This window comes from Anopheles stephensi, chromosome 3 (assembly GCF_013141755.1).
Source record: "Anopheles stephensi strain Indian chromosome 3, UCI_ANSTEP_V1.0, whole genome shotgun sequence".
NCBI lineage: Eukaryota > Metazoa > Arthropoda > Insecta > Diptera > Culicidae > Anopheles > Anopheles stephensi.
Window position 1 is genome coordinate 83,619,967 of NC_050203.1, and position 25,787 is coordinate 83,645,753.

Sequence of the window (25,787 nt, forward strand, 5' to 3'; positions counted from 1 at the left end):
GGAACAACCCGCGGGAGGACCCTCCGTACATGCAAACAATCAATCCACCTTCCACTCTGGTAGCGTAACAGCAGTGGCCAGGCTGGGTTACCGGGCGTCATGTTAATTTCGCGGAAAATTATTCGCATCTCACGAACGGACACGAACCGCCCCATATACGGCTAAATGGAAAACTCCTGTCCTGCGAGAACTGCCTACCTGCCCTTCGCAGCCCATCTGCCCTCTCCTATACCCCCTCATGGAAACGTTATGCAATGGCACCATGCGCGATGATTCGTGGAACGGGCGGGCATACCGTTGATGGTGTTTCCATTTCATCAACTGTTTAACTGTGCGATTGCCTCGCCTTGTTGATCGACCACTGCAGCGCCGCTTGCGATTGTTGCGATGAAGTCAAAAAGTTTCCCAGGAATTTCCCACCCAAACACACACACACACACGCACACATGGTGAGGATCACCCGGCTGACTGGTAGGGTGGATTGGCAGTTTTTTGTTTCCTTTGCGTCGTGTAGCATTTTGGTAATCACTTCTGCACGCACCCAACGCGTCTCCTCTCCCATTCGGTGGTGGAACATGTGTTTCATGTGGATTTCCAATTACGACATGGAAATTTCTCGGAATCGGATTGGCATGGGTGGGTCCCCGGCGCTTCGGTCGGTATGTCAATGCCGGTAGTGGTCAGCGGAAGTCAGCCGGAAGGGGAGCATCAAGTGGTCGGCATATCGTCGATGGCATGTGGATAACTAAAACAACTTAATGAGATGCAACGGTGGAAGGTCTCCAGATGGTTGGAATGTCGTGCCGTGTGCCGAGTCCAGCCGGCTTCGGACACGACAGATCGTGGTGAGTGAGCTTTGGCGTGGCATTTAAGGTATTTGGGCCATAAGGAATAAAGTCCTTCATTAAATTGTACTCTTAAAACTCTTTTCCTGTAAAACTGGATAGTTTGAAGCTTAACAAATAGAATTTGGTATCCAATTGATTAGGGAATACGGTCCCCAAAATGGATTTTGATCGAGACTAACTACTTGAAACTAAGAAGTGATCGAACGTCAAATGTCAACTGATAAATTTCCCATAATCTATACATCGCCTTCTTAAAATAGTAATCATAACTTTTCAAATGTATTAGAACAAAACTCCAATTAGCTGATGGAACCACTACATACTAAACTCGTTGACAGGTGTCGAAGGTAAACAATCACTGCAAACTTATTTCTCCAATCGAACACATTGTCGACCTGTCATCCTTACCTGTTTAAATATTTACTTAAAATAAGGTATTAGAACAAAACAGTAGTGGAAACGTTCAATCGGCTGTCCAAGTCTAAGTACAAATCTCAGAAAACCAAGTACCTGCTTACTTACTTACTTGCTGGCTCTCGCGCAATCACCCTGCACGTGTGTAATGATTTGTAAAAGTATTTATATTTTCCACGAAACAAAGCCCTGCTAATGCAATCAATAATTCACTTCCATTGATTGATTGCGCACCTCATCCGACTCGCCCTTATCGTGCGGCGACCGATCGAATGACGGTTGGAATTCTGGTGAAAATTTCGCTCCACATCATTCGATATGTGCATTATCCATGGTTCCCCGAAATTGCGATTTTTCACCTAATGTTGGGTTGGGTGAAAAAAAAAACTGGACGGGAAACCCGCATTTTGCTGTGAAAATAAAAGAAGGGTTTAGTCGGTAATAGGTCGCACCGGCGCACGTTGGCCATGTTGGTGTCGGAAAGGAATGCTTATGATTAAAACCCCGACCACGGGAGCTTCCGGTGTGTCCGGTTCCGGGAACGTCGTAGTGAATGTGTTGGCAAAATTCTTGCGTCCATTCGCTTGCCCACTGCTATCTGTCAACGCCTACGGAGGAGATCAACCCGGTTGGCCATGATGCGGAAGGTTGTTGGGCCGAACGAAACAACCATCATCTCGCACAGTCACGTACAATCGACATGGCAGGCTGATGAAGTTGATTGAAATATTACAAGCGTGGCCACGCGTAATGTTCTTCCGCTGCTTCTGCGTGCCGGTGACCTTCCCCGGGAGATGCCTTGCCGGCAGCTGCTCAAGGACGCAGCTCTCTCGCGTCCAAGAACACCCGGCGTAGAACGGTGAAAAATTACGACCTCCAGGATCGCTGGAAGAAAGGCTTAAAGCGCAATGTCTACACATATTAGTGCGATTGAGCATGAAAATGACTCCCGAGAAATTTAATGAACAGAGATCCCACGAGTCTTGTCTGTGCATGACATATGTACGCATTGGGTTAAACAGTTGGGTTCTGAAGTTGGGTAACCACCAGCACAAGCGTTAAGAGTGCAGTTTATGCAAGATTAATAGTTTGCGAACCGGAATCAATTATTAACTCGTGCCGAAACTTGAACTCGTAGCTACCGCAACCTAACCTCAACACTGCTCGAGCTTCCACTTATTACCGCAACGGGACGCCACCAGCGCAATAGGAGAAAGCGAGAGCTTCTTAGTACACACATGGCGTGCCGAAGAGTATTCGTTGAAGTCCCGTTTAAAGTTTAGCTCCCACACTGGTTGGTTAGGTGGGACGGGCGAAAAAGGTCAGAAGTTTTTTGAAAGATTTGCAATCAAACAAAATGGCAGCAAACGCTACGAGTGGTGGTTAGGACAGAAGAAAAAAAACTTTCCCCAACACAATCTCAAACAAATCGATCGCACGATCGAACTGGACGAGGTGTTCAGCTGTGGCAATAAAATGTTGAAAGGTATTTATTTTTTTACAAATCCTATCGCCCACCTCTGTCCTTCGCTGGGTTTGGTGAAAATGTTCGTTCATCTAACTTTGCCGTGTCTTCCGGCGTTACTTACCTCCGAAGCGCCTGGTGCCACCACAGTTCTTCTCGATGACATTTGACCTTTTGCGGTGGAAAGCAACAAGTAGAAGAAAATTGTTTTCCGCTCGCACGACAGCCCACAGGCCCGGTTTCTTTCCGATTGTAATCGTTCTCCGAAAATGAAACGCACACTCGGAATGCCGTTGTGTATGTATATAATATATATATATATGTATATGTATATATTTTTGTATTTATTCTATGTACAAAGCTGCTGATCGGAGAGTTACCTTGTTTTGTTTTTCCACGCTCTCACGTATAAAGATCGTAAATTGTTTGTGTGTGTGTTTTCTTTTTTGCTTTCTTCTTCTTTTTTTCTTCTTCTGTTTGTTATTTCATAGAGAGGATATGTACATTTGTAGTGTTTGTTTTTCTCTTTTCATTTTCGCTTTTTCTTTCATTCTCTCTAATCTGTTGAAGATGGCATTCTGTATGTGCGTATGTTTTAGAAGTTGAAGTTGTTCTGTTTCTTTTTCGACCAGTTTTCTATCAGTTTCCTTCGGTTGAGTGTTAAAAGAGTGAGTAATTTTCGTCTGTTTTTTTGGAATGTTTTTGCTTGCTCTTTCTATATATGTTTGGTTATTCGGTTTGGAATTTTTCGGTTTTCAGTTATACTTTTTTTTAATAGCAGCAGTTATCAATACTATCACCAACAAGATTTCATTGTCTATGTTATGCGTTTGGTTTGTAACGTATGATTTTGTTTCTCTTCTCTTCTCTCTTCTTGTTTTCTTTAAAATTATATTAGCTCTCAGTATTTTCTCTTTTATCTTTCCCCTTTTTTTCTGCTTCCTGTTAGATGTTTTTTTTTGTTATAATATTTTTCCTCATCATATAGACAAAAAAATACGGATAATTTCTGTACTTTTATGTGTTTTTTTTTTCATTTCCCACCGACGACACTTTTACACTAGAAGAATATTAGCATCATGTACTGTATGTGTTATGGGATGGTGGCTGTTGTAGTGATCTTCCTTGTTTATTATTTTACCATATTATAATGTTCTGTATTCTTGTGCTGATGTTTGTGACTCTTGTTGGTGGCATTTAAAATAATTTTGCATCTCCGGCAAATTATCCCTTTTTATTCTGCTTTACTGAGGACGCGGTTTGAGATGAGATAAAGCTGCCTTATGTAAGATTGATTCTTTTACAAGAACTTCAGAAGAGTACAAAAAATATACAAGTATCAATATAGAACTTATACTCTCCCTCTTTCTCTCTCTCTCTCTCTCTCTCTCTCTCTCTCTAGTTAATTCTATCTCCCTTCCTTTTGCCCCATTTACAGCCATTTGATTTACATCGTTCGTTTGTAGCATTCCGAGCAAAATGCCTGTCTCTGTGTAAGGATGATTAGAAAAGTTGGCACTATTTCAAGTATCTTGTAGCTTTAGTTGCGTTTGAGTTTGCGTTTGATTAGTTGAACTATTTTTAAAAGTTTTTTTGCAAAACAAGGAAGCACCAGAAAGGCAAATATTGAAGTTGGTGTAAATGAGGAGAAAAATGATATAAAAAAGCTTTTACATATTAAAGCTGTACAATTCTATCGCTAAAATGAAGCAGTATGGAAAGCGAGAAAAGGAACAGGAACATGATAAATCAATAACCAACAGCTCTTTTTCGCTCTCACATTGTTCTCACACACTCACTCACTCACTCTCTCGCTCAATATTACCTACGGACAAATAGTTTGCATTGTTTTCTTTTAAAAACGATTTAATATTTTTATTGTCAAATTTGTGTATGTGATCCTTTCGCGGGGTTTTTTTTTTCTTTGGTTTTTCCACACGGCTATCGGCTTTCTATAATCCATTTTGTTCTAATCCATTCTACTTACAGCTTACTTTCACATATACACTCGCTCTCTCTCGTTATCAACTCTTTTATTTCATCCCGTCTCAAGTGGACAGTGTTTCGTTCCACGAACCGAACAAAACCTAAATTGTATTCCCAAAGAAATTAAGGTATCCCCTTTTTCGATTATCCCTTTTCTGGTGATATCTGGCCATTTTTGTTCGTTTTGTTTTCTTCTTACTGTTTAACGAAAAAGGAAAGCGAACCCAAAGGATAAGGCTATCCGGCAGGCTTTTGGGGTTGCGTGATTTTGTGATCAACCCTTAGGTTTGCATGTTTGCCAAAAATTTCACCCTTTAACCCTTGCGTTTTTCTGTTTTATTTTCTTGTCGAACGTATTATAAGGAACGCGCCAAGGGAAGCTTCCTTTTTGGGGAGATCATTTTCTTGCACTCCGCACAAAATAGGTTCATCGTGATCGAACAGAACTGCTCCGGCCGGTATCATCAATGGTACATAGGATGTGGTTCCATGTATGTCATCCCTCGTCCATGTGGTGCGGCAAAACCCAGTCCCAGGCCCTGGTTGCCCAGGCTGGTCGGCAAGTCGTACATTCCCTTTTACGCGTTCCCTTTTTCTGGGGGTGAATGTACTCTTCCCGATAGCTTCCGGGCAGACTCGCCCCAGCGCAATGCACAGAGCAGTGGATTCCGTTGGCAGTTTGCCAAACATCTCTTGGTGCAGCAACTCTATTTTCCCAGGACTCGCTTTTGGCATTGTGTTCGATCACCAGAAACCTTTTTTTTCCCGGAGGAAGAATTCCTAGTGTTCGCTTCTCCCATCATGATTGATTTGGTTGTGTTGGTTGTGTTGGTGATGCTCCGTGGATCGTTACCGATCGATATTTGGTTGTGTGCAAGTGTGAGTGAGTTATGTTGGCTTCTGTTGAGTAATAACTCTTCAACCCAGTCTAACTTTCGCCGTCGCGACACAATTAATTGTGTTATGATTCTATTTATGATGTGCCTGAGATGGAAACGAATAGGAAAGAAACGTATTCATCTGTTGGCACTTACGCTACTATCCCTTGGCGCTTGTGTGAGTCCTCAAAATTTGTAGCTCAGCATCGGATGTGCGGTATTCGACTATTGGAATGTATTTTTGCACTCCCATAGCCCTATTCTGTTGCATGATTCCTTAGCGTTTGACGTAAAACCGGGAATTTTGCTTAGGTACTTCATTCTGCCAGTGTAATTCAGTATGACCTTTTTGGCGCTGGTCAATGGCATGTTTTAGGAAAAAAGGGGTTTTCCGCAAACAAGAACAAAACAAAAAGGAGAACAACGACCACCGAAAGCATCAAAGCGATTGCTGATTAAACTATTTTTGGATCTAACTATTTCTGGCCACAGTTGCTCGGTCCGGCACACAAAGCTAGCCAACGATGGAAAACCAACCCCTCACTGGTTTTGGAAAATTAGCGTGAGGAAGTTAAGCCGGTTCGGAGAAGGGGTGAGGATGAAAAAGCTCCCCTCGCCCTTCGGTAGCGTGTACAGCATGATGTGCGTGCTTAAAGCGAACTATAATTACTCCATTCCACCCAAGCCCATCGCAATCGGTCGGCAATAAGACTAGGAAATGGATTATTATTAAAGCCGACGGAACAAGAAAATCGAGCTAGTGTGGAAAATGGATCCTTATTTCTACATGAAATTGGAGTGACGAGAAGCTGGCGATGAGTGAGCAGCTGTTTTGTAAAATAGGAAAAGCGCTTTAATTATTTTTGCCTCAATTTTCATGATCCCCTTAATCAATTGTCCCCAAAGTACTGCATCTGAACCTCCTCTCCCTGAATGCAGTAGCTGCCGCTGGGGGTTTTCATTGTTTGGTTGTTGCTAATAGTATTTAAAACCCTTTTCTTTTTGGTTTAAGTAGATTTGTTTAATAGCTACATGCAGTCCATGTTCTCTGTAATGTTGATTTACGCGTTATGCCAAAATCAGTTTGTGCCTTATTCTTTGTGCGTGAATGTGAAAGAAATTCTCATAAGCAGCAAAAGGTGCAGAATTGTGAAAAGCCGCGGGAAAACACATCGGGAAAAATGCTGGCTCGCTTGAAGGAACACAGTGTGTGTATGTGTGTGCTTTGCTTAATTAGTGCACGCGCAATAAGCTTAGTTTGGTAATGTAGATACTTTGCTGATTGTTGATTAGGTACCCAAGACGAATAAGGCTTGCTTGTATGTATTGTGTTTTTTTTGCTTTGCTTTTATATGTACATAGTGTGCTGAATAGTGAAAGAGCATAGTGGAAAACAAAAGCTTAGAAAGCATTAAAAAACTTTTTAAAATAAGAAAAGTATTTTTAAACAAATCGAGAAAAAGGGAGCAAAATATTGTACCAAAAAAATACAAAGACTAGGAAACAAGAGTTGAAAAGAAAAAGTGAGAGGAAAAATTTGCAATGTCAAGCATGCAATACATACGATACACTAAGCTTATGTTGAGACCGATTTTGAAAGCTCTTTGATTCGATTTATAATGTGTGCTCCAGTTCTCCCGCCAGCGCTACTTTTCTATTTACAATCTGTACACTGTGTTTGCGTGTTGAGAGTACAGTACACACACACACACACACACACAGACAGACACATACCAATTTACATGATATCGTTACCTTGAATATGTGTTTTGCTAAAAATTGTAAATAAATCTTCCAATTTTTGTTTTAGGTGGAATCAGAACATATTTTGGTAGCTTTGTGCCTTATATTCTGCATTCTCGTGTATTGGCATTATGAGCGTGTGTATGTGTGTTTTGTTTGCTTATAACATCGATAAGTAGACCGGTTAGTTATTTGTTTGTCTTGGGTTTGTTTTTAGTGACTAATACCGATTTTTTTTTTCGAGTGCACACGTTTCCGCATGAACTGGCCCGTACAATACTTCCCATGTGTATTTTTGATTATATTATCTAATACAGCCTCCACTCGTACGGTTCCAATGGCACACACCCATACACACATACACAACTTCCACACGATTGGTTTCCAGATGTGACAGTAGCAGGCTTAAGGCTTAATCGTTCGTGCAAACGAAACGAACCGGCCTTTGGTTAGTACACGCGGTCGGTACTTTTATCCCAACCTACGGCGCCTGGACCGGGTTCGTGATCGTGTTTGGGGCGATTATGTGTCCCGCTCGGCTACTTCCCCACACCGGGAATCCACCAACACGCGTTGTGGATGTGCGTGTGCGTGTGCGTTTGGAGCCAACTTTGGAGCTTCCGAGTTGTTGTGTTTGCTTAGGGCGCTAGCTGCCATTTGGAAGGGACTTTCAACCACCAAAGTGTGCGCGCCCTTACCGCGGTACACGATATACATACTGCTGCAGATCCTTACATTAGAAAGTGTTACGACGTTCAGTTCAACTGCCAGTGGATGATTTTCCACCGGTTGTTTATCTTCTCCGGGGCTACCATTCCACACGCCGCCATTTTTTTAATTGTTTTTTTTTCATTTTGCTTGATATACGAGTGTTTGCACTTTTGCCGGGGAAGGTTTTTGCAACACTGCCGTTGCTTATCTTATCCCATTTTAAAGTAATAGGAAAAGGAAAACAAATCATTATCCTCAATCATCCCAAAAACACTTGTTTTTTGTGATGATGCTTCTCTAATGTCATGCCTTCTTCTTTTTTTCTTTCGGCAAAAACGATAAGTGTCTTGAGCTTTTTCTTTTTTGCTTCTTCCTCTTGCGGTATACAAACACACGTAGCAACGTAAATGTAATTTCAACCCCTGTTGGCGTGTCTTGGCGACATAAGCAAAATTGAAAAGTAAAGGTGAATTGACATTATGTTGGCTTTTAGTATGACGGGTAGTTACTTAAGAAGAGCCGGAGAAGAAGTTGGACATAAAGCGGGCAAGTCTCGGCCAAAAGTAACGATCCCAGTCCGTGCCCCCGTGAAGAGGTGGCACTGTTAATCCCAACTTACACAGTTGCTTGCCATCGCACAGGGTTACGCGGAATGGTATGGTCACTTTTTTGTTTAAGTAAATGTACATTTTTTTTTGCTGGGGTTCCACCATTAACACACTCTCCGTCGCGCTTCAATCACATGCGGCCTGTATGTATAAATATGTATAACAAGAATCTATATCTCCCACCCGATCTCCGGACAACACCGCGCGCCGCCTGGTGCTCGCTTTGCGAACCATGGTATAATTGGCTGTTTGCAGCCGCTGTATATAGTGTTCTACTAAACTCGCCCATATTATATATACACAAGATTTCAGTCTCAACCTTTTTTGTGTTGTTTTTTTGTGTCTTCTTTTTGCTATCTTCCCCTACATTCGCTATCCATAATGCGTTTGGGAACCAAATTTTAAAACAGTAGTAGAAGTAGTGTTTACGATTCGATGCTATGCTGTTCTTAGTATATGTAAAAATTAAAACAAGTGTTTGCTTCGAAAAAACTTAGCTGTTTTGAGCAGTGGTTTGAAAACTAGCTACGGATATCGGTTTTTTCGTATGAGAAAAGTCTTCCTTACGAACTTAAAAAAATAACAAACAAAAAACTCACTTAGCACATCGATGTCTCGGTGCGTTGATACTGGTAGATTCTGGAGTTTAAGCCGCTCGCTTCAGTCCGTCCAGCTGCTGTACGAGCGATTCCTCGTTGGAGACGAATCGCTTGTGGATGTGGGCGAGTTGCTTCTGATGTTCGAGCTGCTGGCGAAGATCTGCACCCTGAGAAGGAGAGATCAGCAAAATTCAGATTGGAGATTAGTATCCTCTTCAACTCCTCAATGAAGCATCATAAACAGATAAGTCTTGTAACACTAATGGGACTCACCTCTAGATCCTGTTTCATGTTCATCATAGCCCTGATCGCATCGTAGATCTTGCTCGACTTGGGATCCTTCTGCTTCGATCCATCCTCAGCCTTCTGCGTGCCCAACTGCATCCTCGTCTCATCTACAGCGTGGATCAAGTTCGCGGCGAACAGGTTCCTCGGGTTGGTGGGTCTCGGTAGAACGACCTCCTTCTGTCCATTGCCCGCCTTCGTCGATGCTGTGGTAGCTTTCGCTGCCGCAGGAGCTACAGTTGTGCTGACCACTGTCTTCGGTTTCTTCGTCGTGGTTGACGTCGTTTTGGTGGTCGTGGCGGTGGCGGACGAGAAGGTAGCCTTCTTTGGCTGTACGTTACGCTTACGATCCCAATGGCTCCAGGAATCGTCGTACTCGTCGGCATCGTAATCGTACGCATTGTAGCTGGGGCTGTCCTTCTGCCAGTTGTCCGTCTCGTACGTCGGCTGATAGTCGGAGGAAAGTGTTCGGAGCAGTTGCTGTTGCTTCTGCTGCTTCTGAAGCTGCTGTTGGGCTTCCAGTTCTTGCTGTTGCTGAAGCAACAGTTGCTTCTGCTGCTGCTGCAGTTGCTGCTGCTGTAGCTCCTTTTGACGCTGCTGTATCTGTTGCTGTGGTTGAAGTTGCTGGAACTGCTGTTTCGATTGTCTCTGGTGTACTTGCTGCTGCTGCTGCTGCTGCTGTTGTTGCTGCTGCTGCTGCTGGGATGACGACTGCGATGGTTGGTGCTGTGATGGTTTGTGGGCCGCTGTTGGATACTGTTGCTGCTTCAACACAAAAGGAGCCATCTTGTCCATCAACATGGGTGGTAGTCGCTGGCTGTTCTTTTGCTGATGGATAAGCGATTTCAGTTCCTGCACTTCCTCATCATCCTCGTCGATTTGATTCTTGGCCATACTGTTACGGAAGCTATTCAGTTGGCTAAACGTATTCCGGCTACCAGCAGATCCTGCTCCGGATGGACCAAAAGAGGGCAAACTCTCCGCTCGATAGCCATTGCCGAAGAAGTTACCATAGCTCGGGCGACTGTCGGCAATCGGAATATCGTACTCGTAATCCGGCTCCGTATCATCGTACTCCTCAAAGTCTTCCTCATTCGACATGTCCATCGGAAGCATCTGTCGGCCACGTCCATAGTTCTGCAGCTGGCTGTTGTACATGATCAAATTCCGCAGGAAGGCAGAATCTGGACGCGACGGACTTTCGTACCATTGCTCCTGTCCGACGGGATAGTAGTCGCGCGCACGCTCTCGTTCGTCCTCCTGCAGCATCTCCTCGTGCAGATCATCGAGCGGATTGCTTGACTCGTGGTCATCGGAATAGCTGTAGCTGGGTCCGTGTGCGTAGTAGTAAGGTGTCGGTTTGTACTCGCCTCGATACGTCGGCAGTCCGTAGGATGTGTACCGCTCGTTGTTACGCTGATACCGACGGTGCTGGGTCGGCTGTGGCATATAGTAGTAGCCTTTACCAGTGTCTCCGTAGTAACCGGCATCGTCGTAGTAATCGCTGCTGGATGGTGGTTGATACGGTGCATACGGGAAGTACTGTGGCTGGACCGGGGCATCATAGTACCGGGAGTTTGGCACACGGTACACGGGGAGCGATAGACCCTGGCCACCGTACTCACTCGAGGGAAGGAGATTGGAACGAGTGTATCGCTTAGTACCGAATACTGGGAAGCTGCTACTACTGCTGCTGCTGCTGCTGCTACTACCACTGCTTCCACTACTACTACTGCTGCTACCAGACAGTGACGACTCAGCCTTTCCCATCGCCATCAGTCCACAGAGCGCTATGGCCCACGTCAGCGCCATTTTACTGATCATTGTTTCGATCGTGGCAAAATTAGGATGCAACTAATGACCCAAAGTAGCTAAGAATAGAGTTAATGAGGAGAAAGAGAGGGAGAGACAACAAAGAATGATATATTTAAATTTCGCTGATAAGAAAAACTCCAATTTCGCTACAAGACAATAACGATTCGACCGAGACCAACCAAGACCAACTCCAAGACGGAATGATAATAAATGCTTCCCAACCGCGCTTTTTTCTCCTTTTGCTCTCCCAACGCCACAGTAACTTTTGACGCACGAACCACTCACATCCTAACGCTCGGTGGACGGGGAAAACAGTGGGAAGACAAACCCCGGTCTGATTATCAACCCTGTCGAGGCTCAAGGATAACGAAGGATTCCGTACACGGGGTCGCGGTTGGATACGCCGGACGGGTGCGATTTGCGTCATCGGCGTCAGACAAAGACCGACCGACGATGGCGATGTGTTAGCCTTCGTGCGGTAGCAAGAGTCACCCAGCATTTTCCCTCCCCAACAGGCAGCAAGGTCGTGGGAAAGAGCACGCTCTAGCAGGCCCTCGCACACTCACTCTCACACAACCAACCGATGAGATACCGCAACCGGTGACATTCCTTCCGGTGACTCCAACCCCCCCCCCACCTCCCCCGGACTTCTCGTTCCTGGATTAGTGTGCTTATATGTGTGTGTGTTTATGCTTTTGGTTTTGGGGCCGGTTTTTCTCGCCCCGGTTTATATCGGCCGGGTTCGGGTGTTAGACCTTGGTAACCCTTAACCTTTGTTTGCGCGTTTTTTTCCCATTCCTTTCGCCGCATTCTTCCACCACTACTACGAAGACGGCTGGGGACCGACTGGGAAAGTTCGAGGAAAAAGCGCGTCGGGAAAATCCCTGCCTCTTGTGTGAGGTAAAACGGCGGAAGCACAATTTGCCACGCGTGTTTTTGTGGGGCGAGTGAGAAAACCAACATAGGAAATGGTGGTGGGAAAACACAAACACACACACAGACACACACATTCACGACGGAGACGGGCCGACGGGCCGAAAGCTGATGCGGACATGAATCACACAGTTTTATTTGACCATAATCATTATCATTTATCTTTCGATGAAGGTTCACTTGCGTCATTCGGTCAAAAGTTTGCGCCCCGTGTTGTTGTTGTTTGGCGCGCCGTCGTCCACTTTTCCCTTTTGTCCCACCTCGATAGGGGCGTGTGTGTGTGTTTTTTCTCTCCTCCCCAACTATTACTGTTTTGTCCTCGGTACACACGACATCGCTTTTCCTGAGAGCCACCGGTTGTTATTTCGAACGGTAGCAGCAAGATCCGATAGCGATAGTGGCCAGCACGAGAAGAAAAAAAGAACAAAGTATGTGTTGTAGCTTTTTTCCCCCTATCTCCATCTAGTCCAAACTGGAACAACGAAATGGTGGAGCAGTCCGGATGATAAGAGGGTAGTGCGCGCGATACGTTTCGGTTCGATACGCACTCCCCGAGCAGAATACTATTTCTGGAAATTGTCTTAATTTCTTATTATTTACCGAAAGCTCACTTCTCTGTAGCTGCTCGTGTTTTCGTATCTTCTTGTGGTCGGTGTGGTGGCATCGGTCGGTTCCGCTTGGTCGGACCCGCTTTTAGCAATGTCGGAATGGAGAATATTAAATTAATAAAACCGGCGCGGACGCGTTCGCCGTGTGGTTGACAGTGGTAGCAGTAGTCTTTGCAGTCAGCAAGGACAATGGATAATATATAGCCACAGCCAATCCAAGATGCTGTGGAAAGTGCGAATGGTGCGGGTAAAAGGGGTGAAACCTTCCCAAGATGACCTTCAAGCGAGTGCTATCACCAGCGGAGCATATCGAGCCCGGGTTTCGGAATTTGTGTGCCAAGAAAGTGGGGGGAAAGAAAACGGCGAAGGACTCTCTCTTGCTGACATTCACCAGAAGGCATCGGTAACCCTATCCTGACCCGGTGAGAGGCTTCACTTTTTTCCCTAACGGCGACACTTTATCTTATTAATTTGTAAACCGGGAGGGAAAATAGCGAAGTAAAACGAATTGTCTTTCTAAGAGCGCCTGGGCCACTTGCTCCAAACAAACGGTTCCACACACACACGCACACGCACAAGGATCATCAACAAGTGCACTAATCTAATCTCAAAGCAACAACTCAGTCCGTCGATGGTGGGACTACGGTCGTCAAATTATAAGCTCCGCCGGTAAACTCACCATCGCTTTCACACGGTAAATCTCATTTTCAGCTATAATAACTCCAAAAGGAAAATCCAAGCGAGACCTTTTTCCCTCAAAGAATATCTCTTTTTTATTTGCTGCCTGCGTAAGCCGTATCGCTCCAGGGTTTGGTGGGTTGAGCCGTTTGATTGGTCAACGGTGCGGCGGTGTTCAGAAAAACGTGTCAAAAACTTTGTTCCTCGGAAAATTGGGAAAATTATAAGCCACGAGCATTGTGAAGCCTCGGTCGGGTCGGTAGATCTGTCATTTCCATAGAGCCGGATCGGATTTTGCAAAATCCGACAGTGAGCGAAGCTTTTCCGTCCCTAATTGTCCTGCTTCCTGCTGGATTTTCTTCATCCGAGCCAGGTCACCGAAGGTCATATCTGTTGCAGAAAACGTGACAAGCTTCCAGCAGAACGCGGTGAAACTTCCCGGTCGTGTGTGTGTGTGTGTGTGTCACACGAATTAACGTTTTCATTCCCAGTTTTGGTCGTCCTTCCCGGCAGAGCTAAACGGGTTAAATTGAAAGGTTGGAATAGAGCCACTGTTCGAAAAACAACTTCCATCCCCGGGAGGTTGGTTTATTTTTCTTCACCCTCTGATCGCTCTGATTACGATTTACGAAGCAAAGCAATCTGTTTGTGCTCTGTTAGATGTGGGGAACAAACAAACGGAAAGCTCAACCCGTATAGAGAACTCGAAGGACCGTTTAACGATTTAGACCGGCTTTGGCAAACGGATCCCATTGGCTGGTGGCCGGTATAGCGAGTGCTTGCAAGATAATTGGAAGACGGATTTGTACCCATCTAAGCTTCATTTACCAGGGAAAATCCTCCTCAGGTAGAGAGAGTGTGAGAGAGATAACGCTTAAAGAGTGAGAAGGATAAAAGCGTTGAAGCATTGAAGCATTGTACTGCCGCTGCTGAATGGGTGGCTATGAATGGGGCAAGATTTCTGCCAAATTGACAGCTTTTCTAGCTACTGGTGCTATTTTTGGGGCTGCCGAGCCCTACTGCCCACACAAAAACAGTGACAGCCATTCGTCAAGCTTCAACGACTAATCCAAACAAATTACTGAGGCAGCGAGTGGCTTTAATTGTTCGCTACCGACGTGAAGGCTGGCTCTGCAGCTATCTGCAGATAAGCCTTGCACATTACTCTCTCCCTTTGTCTTTCTCTCTCTATCTCCCTCTCTCGCTGGTACATGTTCCGATGAAGGACATTTGGTGGATAGGCTTACGAAGGACACATGCCACAACCGAGCTCAGCAAGTTGGTGCAGTGTGGCGTGCAGCAACACAAATGCTCCAATTTTCCGCACAACATCTCGTTATCTCCGCGTGCACGGCACACACATGTACAGCACGTCGGGCTGCGGCATTAGCGACACCCTTTTATGATGGTGTGCACGAACACGCTATGACCTCTTCCCATGCGAGACGGAATCCATATTTGACCTACATTACCTGTCAACAGGTCAACAAGGCGCGCTCAACACAGCGGGGCCGCCACAGGTTTCCAGAATTCATGGTACGATGACCCGCGGTCCCGTTTCCGGTGGGAGGCCACGCGAGGCACAAGCAGCGATTACATTTACGAGCGGCTTCCAACCGACCAACCGACCGACCGAAACATCTGTACCTCGGTGTTGCACAGAGTTTTGCACAGAGGGCGAGCAAAAATTAGGTCAACCGGGAACAAAAACCGGACGGGGTTGCTCTGCTGTTGCAAAGTACACGTTACGTTAGGGGGATGGAAAGCACCCTGGGGGCAAAAGGTGGCAAGATTTATGGGAAAACACTTACCAACTTCTTGATGCTGCTTGATGTTCGATCCTCTCGGGAGCAAGGTTTGGGTTTCACCGTAGGAACTCAGAAGTTGTAAGTGCTAGTCTTAGTCTTCACTTAGCACTTTAAAGTTTGTTGTCTTTTTTCTATCACTTTTTCACACACACAAACACACACAATCGACTCGCTTTTTTCTATTCTTTTGGTTGACAAATCCCACTAGACCACCTGTTCCTGGGTACTATTGAAGGGCCGGATCGTTCCGTGTCTGATCCTGCCGAGCGTCGGGAACTGACTGACCTGTGCTGGTCCTTGTGTCCGCATAAATCGTCCGGACTGCACCACCCGGTTTGGCGAAGGCGCACCACCACCGTGCTGTGTCCCGGTATTGTGCGTAGGTGTTTTCGGGTTCGAGCTTTCGTCCCCGACCGACACGGACACCCACGCGCGCTAGTTTCCGTTTTCGACGCACAAGGTGCGTGCGCGAACACACACACACACAAACACACACGCACACACACACACACACACACCGATTACCGAAAGTGCGGCGCGTTCGGTGGTTTGCGGGACAGTTCAAACAACAAGTTGATCCACCAAACACTTCTTTGGGGGCAGAGCGAGACCGAGACCTTACACCGATAATAGACAGATAATGTTCACTTCGAGCGGTTCAAACAGGCTCACACACGTCACGCAGGCGGCACTGTACGTTGCAGAATGTTGGAAAAGCGCGTCGAGTTGGTTCCTTTTATAGATTTTCGGAATCCCCCACCCGAACAGCCGACGTTCGGGAAATGGCCCGGTTCGGGAAAGACCCGGTTCGGATGGCATTCGGTGTTCGGGTCAGTCGCCCACACGTTTTGAATGAATTTTCCTCCTGCCCATTTCTTCCCCTCCCCATTTCTACGACACCTTCCCCCTGGGATGGCTGGGTGAAAAGAAGCTTTTGTGTTGCGCAGTGAGTGTATCGTGCCTTCCATTGAGCAAAGTTCCGGGTTGTGTCCTCGTTCCACCAGTTTGTTTGCCTTTTTCACTCGCATCCCTTGCATTGGAGTGAGTTTTACTTTTGCGGGACAACGTCATACCTTCGGAACTTTCTTTCATTGTACAGTGCTGCGTACCGAAAGCTCAACGTCTCGCTGTGTGTGAGTGTGCCTGAGCTCGGTTGGTTCTTTCCAAGCGGACCCGGACATAAACTTAGGACACTCAAGTCAAGGCGAGAGGCAGTTCAAGGCGGAAGAGTTTTATGACGTCCTATTTTCTGCACGCTCCATCGCCTGTCCCACCGAAAAGCAAGTTCCTCGAGAGGGCAAGCTTCCACCATGGCGCAGGTTCATGTTCGTTCGAATGCAGAATGAAACGGTGTGTATGTACGCGGAACATCCAACCACTCACATACGGGTTCCGAAACCACCGAAAGCTTCCAAGCTCTTGCTGCTACTCGGGAGCTAGTGGGGGAGGGAAATGGGAGGGATATGAGTGCTGGAATTGGTGGTTTGGATTCTATTTTTAGCACAGAGCTGAATTGCGTCGTTTGCTTGCTCTTGCCTTGCCACCGGATGACGTTTGCAAAACGGCGTTTCATCTCTTTTCGACAAACATTTTCCACCTTCTGTGGCGGGGCTCTCTTTTTGTCAGAAGGGAGTTTTATTTTCGATGTTCTATTCTATTCTGAAGGGCTTCTCTGTCTCGCTTTTTTCGCCCCCCTCCCTCCCATTTATATTTGCGACCGGAGGTTTGGCACCGTGTTGTGGAAATAGTTTCGACTCTTCTTAGTGCAAGGGTCCAGCGAATGGTGAGACGATGGCACAAAACCCAGGCCCGAATTTCCGAACCGGGCGCGTCAATGAAATAAGGAGTGTTTGAGGAGTTTTTTTCGTTTTTTTTCCATTGGGAAAATTCTTACCACATAGAAGGCTTTCTCGCTCCCACTCACACGCAGGCCCACACCACAAAAAAAAACTGTTGACAGTACAGAAATCCATTCCTTCTTTTAGCTAACGTTCCTTTCTTTGGTATCGATTTTTTAAGTTTGTTTGTATTATTTGCTTCTCCTGTGCGAGTCAAGCGAAGATAAATGTACTTCCAATGTAGCACAGCCCATAATGGATTGCCGTGTGCGGACGTGCAAACAGTAGTGTGCAGAGTTTTTAATGGGGCGCATTAGAATAAATTACCGAAACCCCCCTGAAGCAAAAGTGTGGAAAGATTTATTATGGAAGAAAGCACCAGGCGTCTCCATCGATTTGAGGCGCCTCCTGCCAAAAAACTAATGACACATAAAGATGCTTTAATGTTTCTCGCCCTGTGGGATGTGGATTTTTCTTGAATGGTTTCTGTCAGCTTGCTACACTGTGTGCAGATGAAATCGTTTTACGCCTACGGGCTGCCAAAACCCCCCCTGCAATGACATAAAACGGCGTGTATGCTGAGTTAGTTTACACCACGTTGCGTTTCACTGTAATTGATTTCCAAAGAAATTCGTCTTCGGGAGAAAACTGATACATGAACTGTTTTGAGGATCGTGTGGGGTGTTAGTGGTTGCATTTGGGCGAGAGGAATCTTTTTCGGATGACATTATGGGGACAATTCTGCAGCTGAATTGTTGCATCAGTTTGTGAAGGCTTCCATCTCCAATGCCATTTGCACGACCGAATGCCATTCACAAGACATTTTTGGGCGTTTTTTCCAGTTGTCCACGTCCCCAACCGTTCTTCAGCACCACCACCTCTCATCTCCTTTCCAACTTTCTGCCCAGTCCCCCCCCCCCCCCCTTGCATTATGTTGGTTGGATCGTCTTCATTTTGTAGTAGCATTACCCCGTCGAGTGCCTCGGTCCACCGACCCTGCCCCAGCTAGAACCTTCCACAGCCTTAGCACGCAATCGCACAGAGGCTCGGGCCCCGGTTTCATTCAACATTATTCAAAACCTTCACCAAACCCAACCACGGTGAGTGCCAGAAGGGAAAAGCGCGCAGGTCAAAACGAAGAGAACGAATACGCAGTGTGAAGGAAGCTTTCATTCACAAATTTTGCTAGAATTTCGTACCATCCGCCACGTCATTCGCTGCTGTCGGGAAAGCTTTCCGTAGAGCGGTGGCAAAGCTTTCACGATTCTTACCTCACTCTGAGCTCTTCTGAGGAAGGAAAAATTGAGGGGAAATGCCCACTACACACACACACACACACACACACCTACATAGTGCCCAGTTCAGTTCTCGCTTACTAGACTCCGTTGCTCGAGCGAAGGAGTTTGCGCGTGCTGATAGGAAGCATTTCAGAACGATTTTCTTCCCACTGCTTCTTTTTAAACTCTCTTTTGCGTATATTCTTGTATTAGTGTGTGTGTGTGTCTGTCTATATCAGCTTGTGATTGTGAGTGCATTTGCGGAAACCGACTGCACAACATGCACCATTAGTGCACCAACTACTAAGCCGACTAAGCCTCACCAAGCGGCTTTATACGTTAAAGCTTTACAACAAATTTCGCGCCCACAGCCAAAAAAGCACAAATGCAGTTCTCGGTCGCCCACGCACGCTCGAAACCAATTAATATGCTCTGCCCTAGCTTCTGTTGGCCAGGTGTAGGTGGCGCGAATCGCTCTTGAATACGGTCGTCGTGGTTGATGAAGCGCTACTGTTTATGAATTTTCCGTCATCTTATGCGGAATTGGGTGCGGAAAAGCATTAGGTTCCGGGGGGTCGGGGTGTATATGTGACTCTAATTAATTCTCGTTTCGCCTCACCAGTGCAACACACACTCACACACACACACTGGATGAGGGTGCTGCTGCTGTCAGTGCTGTCCACCCACGCCGCAATACCCGATTGGGTTTAATATCAGCGTTCTGGTGCAAGCTGACGGTCGACGCTATTACTGCCCACGCACCGCGCATAAACTCGACACTTCACACGAAATCGCCAATCGCACCGTGCGTCCTTTGTTCGAAGCGGAAAGCGCCCGCACCCGAAAACCCGCGCTGGGTAATGAAGCGGAAAAGCTTCCTTGTGGATTTTTGGTCGAGCGAAGTGATGGAATTATGGAGTTTCGCTGCCCGGTTTTGAGACGGGCGTAACTCAAACAATAGAAAGCAACATAATAACCGAGGGTTCACTTGTTACGCTTCAGGCTCGTTTAAAAAAGGAAACGAGCAGCCATTTAAGGAGAGGTGGAAAAGCCATTCTTTCTTCTCTCCACAACGTGACCGTGCGTTAATGGTGGCTTCATCTTATCATAATGCTATGTTTTGCTATCACACACACACACACGCTGGGAAAACCGTTGTGTTTTTTCTCCGAAGCTAGAAAGTAACTAGAATGCAAATGCACTTGCATTTGCATGTGCCGCATTGCGCTGGCTGTTGCCCGTGCCCATGCTCGTGCTGTGTTTTATTTCCCAGGAACTATTAATAAGGCTGTCGCTTCTGGCTTTTCCCTTAGATTATCTTCCGAGCTGAAACAGCGTTACTAAGTAAGAGGAAATTTAGACAGGTTGCCAAGTTCCGAGGATGTTTAGAGGCAACAACTTTAATAGGCTAATTTGCTTAATTTGGCAGAAACTTGTGCTGTCGGGCAGAGCGCACACCGCATGGGCTGATGATGGTGAGCGATGAAGTAAGCGAACGGTGGTCTAAGGATGGACTATTTGTTGAAATTTTCATATATTTGGAACTTGTTGATTATTTGGAAATATTTATCAACTTGAAATATTTTACCAACGATTTATTTTGATTTTTGGAAGAATTTGTAAATTAAAATAATTTTGCTACAGTTAAAATTACTCTTGAAGCAACCAGTTGAAGAAATTTTAGGAGTTAAGTATTATTTTTTTAATAATTTAAGATAAGTTTGGTTTTTGTGTTTAGAGATGCCACTCTTTTGAGTGAGCTACCTCTCATGGCACTTGATACTAAATGTAACTGTTTATGAACCTGTGTTGAAGACTTCAGCTGCTCAGTAAACCGCCATTTATAGAGTGTTAAGTATTTGAAGTTGAGACAGCAAATCGTGGAACTTTTGAATCTATTTAACTCATTTAAAAATGTATAATAGAGCATTAAAATGTTTTCTATTTAAACTATGTGACACGAAATGACAGACACGAAAGGCGCCATCTGGATGTCAAATTATGTCTATTAATACTTAGCCCCATATCTTATAATAATACTAAATCTATCTAAAAATCTTCTCTTTAGCCTATTTTGATAGTGATGCTGCTGAGTGCTTGATCTGCACCACTGTGGACCGATGGAATCATCTTTGCTTTCAGCAAATTATACCATTCGACCAGCAGTATTCCCACAAAGCATAGCTTCCTGCAACATTGTTTACAGCCGAGTGTTGCTTCTTTGTCTCGGGTGTAGGATGTTGTAAGAAGTGGTTTTTTGTTGTTGTTGTTGTTGGTTTCGTTTTTTCTTCCGCCTTTTCCCCGGTTTCAATCAAGTCGATTATTTGTTTAAGAGAGAACGGAGAAAAAGTAGACAAGAGAAACATGCGTGTGGAACACGACTTCGCATTTTTATTGAATTTGCCAGTAATGCTGACAAGGTGGAGGTGGATTGGGGGCAGGCGGGCTGAAGTGGGAAGTTGAACGCATTATCATCAACTTCGTCCCGATTCTAAGACAGCCGGTTGGGACGTGTGGAGTCTATTTTTAGCCACTTTTCCCTGCTGTCTTGCAACGGGTAACATATGGAAGTGAGCAGATTGTTGGCAGATTTATCCGTTCGATGGTGGATACGCACGCTCATCTCGCTCTTGCCCTCCCTACACAAGGGGCTTCGTTGTTTCACCGTAATAATGGCACAAAACTGGCGATGAAATGTTGCCAGTACATGGAAAAGTGCTACGCTACTACGCAGTTAAGCTTCGAGCAGTAGCAGCAGCACAAACAACACGCCTTCGGGATGGGTTTTGGTACGATGCTGGTCGGTGCTGGAACAGTAAGATGATGGGACAATCCCTCAGCTCAGCACGGCAAAACCGGGGAAAGCTAGCCGGCAAATTTTCGCTGTGACATTTGCTTTGTTTTGCATCCGTGCCGCACGTGGAATGTGCTTTTTGTCCGGGGCATTAGAAAACATGCAACAAAGCGAACACCCGATACGCTTCTCCGGATCCCTGCCACCTTACTGGTGGTGGTTGAATGGGAAATGGGTTGTTTTCCGGTGAATTTTCGCCGCTCCTTCTTGCTGCCAGGTAAAGCAATGGCCACGTGGCAAATGAATGAAAGACGGGATTTTTAAAAGGCTATACCCACACTCCGCCAAATGCGGTGGGTCCTTTTGATGATTTGCCTGTGTTGGGGAGGTTTTTTCCCCTTCCCGGACAGAAAAGTAACCGATAATTGTGCCATCCAAGTTTTTCTGCGCTTTGCTTCCTTTGGCCGAATGCAAATAAGAAATACAGGTGGGTTCGTTCGTTGGTAATTTTTGTCTAGCGAGGTTTCAGTCGTCTTCTTTTTTGGTTTCTTCGAGCTTCGAGCTATACATTTTTATCCCTGACGTCGCAATTTCGGTGATTAGTATTCAGTCGGGAGTTTTTGGTTTTCCCTACAGGGGCCCGGCAGAATTCGGTCTGCCTCGGAAATCGGCTAGGAGTTGCTAACGAGATTAGAGAGCGAATGGTAAAGATGGCTTTTAATTTATTTTGTCGAATTTTTAGATCATATACCGAGTTCACGCTGTTGATTTAATTTTAGCTATGAAAATGTGACCAGAGGAGATTTTGAACTGTTATAAACATTATATCGTTCTATCAACATTTTCCACCTTGATTAAACATTTTTCCCATGATTGAACGAATCTCAAAAACGTTATTGTAAATCTAAAAACAAACAACTACAGTTAAGGCAACAATTCAATAGAAAATGCAAATATTGTTAAATAAAAGTGGACTGAAAAAGTAACCGTCTCTTTCGCTGCAATGTATAAAACTTGAATCCAGGACGGTTGTTATATGACCTGCTAGATCCAGCAAGTACTCTACCAAGAAAAAAACAACTCTAAGGTATCCAAACCATGCGTCATCAAAATGGGAGATAAAAAGCAGTTCTTAGCACCACTACTTCCTGCTACAACTACCCGGTTCTTCCCGGCTCTAAAAAGTATATAGAGAACAAGTCAGGACGCACTAAATATCAAAATGGCGACAGTCGGACTAGTCGGTTTTAAAAATAACTTCACCACGATGTTACCTCTTTCCCGTAGCCTGCAGGCAACAACCGTTCGTTCTTCCTTTCGTTTCCAGTTTCGTGTCTCGCTCGCTCTCGCTCGTCAATCTCCATTCTCTCATACGACGACGCATCCTGGTCGACTCGAACGCGTCTTGCTCGGTAATAGTTTTCGTCCGCCACCGTGTACGCTACTGTACAATCGTTATCGAGTTCTCCCCTTGGTCTAAGGGGAGAAGGATATTTCTTCTCGCAAAGAACGGCCACTAGTGCCGTAACGTAGCAACTTCTCGTCGTTCTAGGGCATGGAGCACAGAAAGGGACATGGCTTCCGGTTCGTTGCGACATTCCGAAACCCCTTTTGTAGGGATACACTTACGCTATGCTATGCTGCTGGTGCATAAAAATGGAAATGTGTCTCGATGCGTGAACAAACTACTTCGCTCATTCGGTGGGAAGCCATGTCTCGTCGGTTGATGATGTAGCTTAGAATATATACTTATCGCTTGGCTATGGGACGTTGATGGGTGGGTGGAATCAGAGTAGTACTGGGCACCCCACACGGTTATTGGGTCATTAAAATGGGAACTTCTTGATGGAAGCAAGATAAAGCGAAAATGCGACCATAAAGATTTGTTCGATAGTTGGAAACGCATGCACGCGCTGCGATAAAAATTGATGAACGGAATGATGGTGATTATGCTATAAAAGCACCATCCTACTACTACCAATAAAACTTTATCTGTTATACAAGCTCTGAAAAGGAATAAACGCTTCTTATCGCCTGTCAAAATGATATGTGAATACATATTTCGTAATCAATACACAATCATTGCGTGATATAATCGTGTACAGAGGCCATGTCAACTGCACGAACTTCCATCGCCTCCTGTGGAGCGACAATCCTTTACACACACACACAGTAAGGTGACGCAATTGCATCTTTCAAAACCAAACCATCATAACCTTATCAACGTGTGCTGTTGAACTCCCTGTTTCGATAGGGCATTTGTTAATCTGCTACCAACAGATACCGACAGATACGCGATACAGTTGCACTGTGGCGAAGGGTGACCTAAGCCAAGCACGAGAATGCCTGCTGTGTGAACTTTTAATGTCGACCCCTTTTCCTTTTTTTGAAAGGCAAAAAGGGGGTAACAGACAGACGCTCAAACCGTCTGACGTCATAGTACGGGGTCAAGTGATTGTGGCAAGCAAGCAAGCAAGCTTGGCCTTCTTGGCGTTTCGTTGTACCGTTGGCTGGTGTGGAAGCCTAACAATTTGAAGGTGACCAAGTTGAAGCTTGAAAGGAAACTTTTGTTCGAGAAGGTGTTTTGACGCTGGTGGATGCGGTGAGCTTTGGAGTCAGCATTGAAATGTTATTCGTGAGAAAGTGTTGAAAAACTGAAGGGTACTCTACTAAAGGTTAGTTAAGATACGATTGTACCGTTGATAACGCTGTGATATAAAATGTCATGTTTAATATCATCATATTCAGTTCTAATTTTTAATTGTACCGACAACGCGTGGCTTTAGTGAGCAACCAGGCGTCTCCATCGGAGTATCCTTTGTCACATAAACCCAGACAACTACGCATTGAACAGGGATTTAGAAGCAATAACATTGAAATTATATGTATATTACGTACAGCATTCGGATCTTCTGAACACATAGAAGATGATCTTCATTATTTTAAAGTTTTTGTTTAATTTTTAATCCATAAGTGTTTAAGAAAACTCCTTTTCAACAGCTAGCTGTTATGGAGATTAATTCATGATAAAACGGCACGTTCCACACGAAGTTTATAAATCATTCAACGTACTCCGTTCGGTTGACGGATAGGATCAGAAATGCGTAAAACACAGCATTTCATGCGTTGCTGTGGCCGCTAGTGGTTATGTTCACTTGCTTCATTCGATTTTCTGCGTGCTATTCCATCCAGCTCCTCACACATTTTATTTAATATAATATTTCCTTAAGGCGGACGCACCCTACCGCTTTCTTGAGGTGGCCACTTTTGCGACGCTCCACTGGAAAAGTAATTTCACAGTGTCACAACGTGACACATCGTCACCGTGCGATGATGGGTTTTGCATGCATACCGAGCAGCGGCATCTGCTGTACCGGCAGCCAATGCCACGGCCAGGGTCTTTACCGCCGAACCATATGGTGGCAACAACATCCCGCGGAGGCATTAGCGACTGTTGGCAACGGCGATCGAGCGCTGTTGCGCATGTCCACCGGTCCCGATTGCAGGTCCAAAGTGGAACCGAGCCCCAAACGCCGGGTGCGTAGGCGCCGGCCGGACCATTTTCGTCCAATCATCTCTCGCTACCTACACCATGTTCGGTCGAGCGTACAGTAGAGTGCTGCGCCAGTAAGACCCACTGATCATAACTGCTGCTGCTCCTGCTGCTGCACACTGATGAGCATGAACATGTTTTTTGCGGTGCAGCTGTCATTGTGCGGCGGCGAAACATCCAAGCAACCGAGCTGTGTGGTTTTATTCGTAAGGATATTTCGATGGAGACGCCTGGTGGCTCACCAGCACCCGACTGGGGTAGATGGAGACGCCTGGTAGTTCACGAGCGAGCTGGTGCCGGTCGGTGTGTCCTTCCGTTTGTTGCGCTTTTCCAAACACTCGGCCAGTCGTGATTTGACGGGTGATCCAGATTATTCCACCCCGGCTTACAGCAAACGGTATGAATAATGAAGCAGGAAAAGTTCATTTCGTGCTTGTTGGTGTGCGGCCAGCGATAGAATTTCAAATGAATGATGGTCACCGTCCAATGTCCAGCCCGTTCGTCACCCGTCGGCGATCGTTCTTCGGTGTGATTTGCTTGCCAGAAAGCACAGAGTAGTAGAGCTTTATATTGAAGGGGGTTTTATTTATTTTCGTCCGCTTTGAACCATCCCCCACGAAGCGATCGAAACGAAAATCAATTATAACTCCTGCTTCAGAAAGAAAATGCGACCGAACAGGGGAGCGGTTTGGCATTCCGAAGGGTACAGCTTCCCCAAACATCCAAAGGCGACCGAAGGTTTGGTCGCTCAACCGTACCAATCGTGTGATACGGGTGCGCGCATTTTGTCATCCGAAAATCTCATCCATGCATGGATCAATATGGTTCGCTTCTGTTTTGGATGTCTGCGTCTGCGGTCACAATGGTCGTCTGGTGGGTGGAAGGCACATCGATGCGTTGGGCTATTGGATATTGAATTTTAAGGGTCGTTTCCTTCTTACCTGAG

At 45.6% G+C, this 25,787-nt stretch overlaps 1 protein-coding gene across 1 annotated transcript; it reads right to left on the minus strand.

Moving 5' to 3' along the window:
• Nucleotides 1–3,023: 3,023 nt before the first annotated feature.
• LOC118513772 (hybrid signal transduction histidine kinase L-like) lies at nt 3,024–16,086 on the minus strand. Its single transcript, XM_036059949.1, has 3 exons — nt 15,383–16,086; nt 9,526–11,408; nt 3,024–9,419 (listed from the first exon to the last, which is right to left on the minus strand). Exons 2-3 carry the CDS (start codon nt 11,359–11,361, stop codon nt 9,300–9,302), a joined length of 1,956 nt encoding a protein of 651 aa, XP_035915842.1. The 5' UTR covers nt 11,362–11,408; nt 15,383–16,086; the 3' UTR covers nt 3,024–9,299.
• Between the last annotated feature and the right edge of the window lie 9,701 nt (nt 16,087–25,787).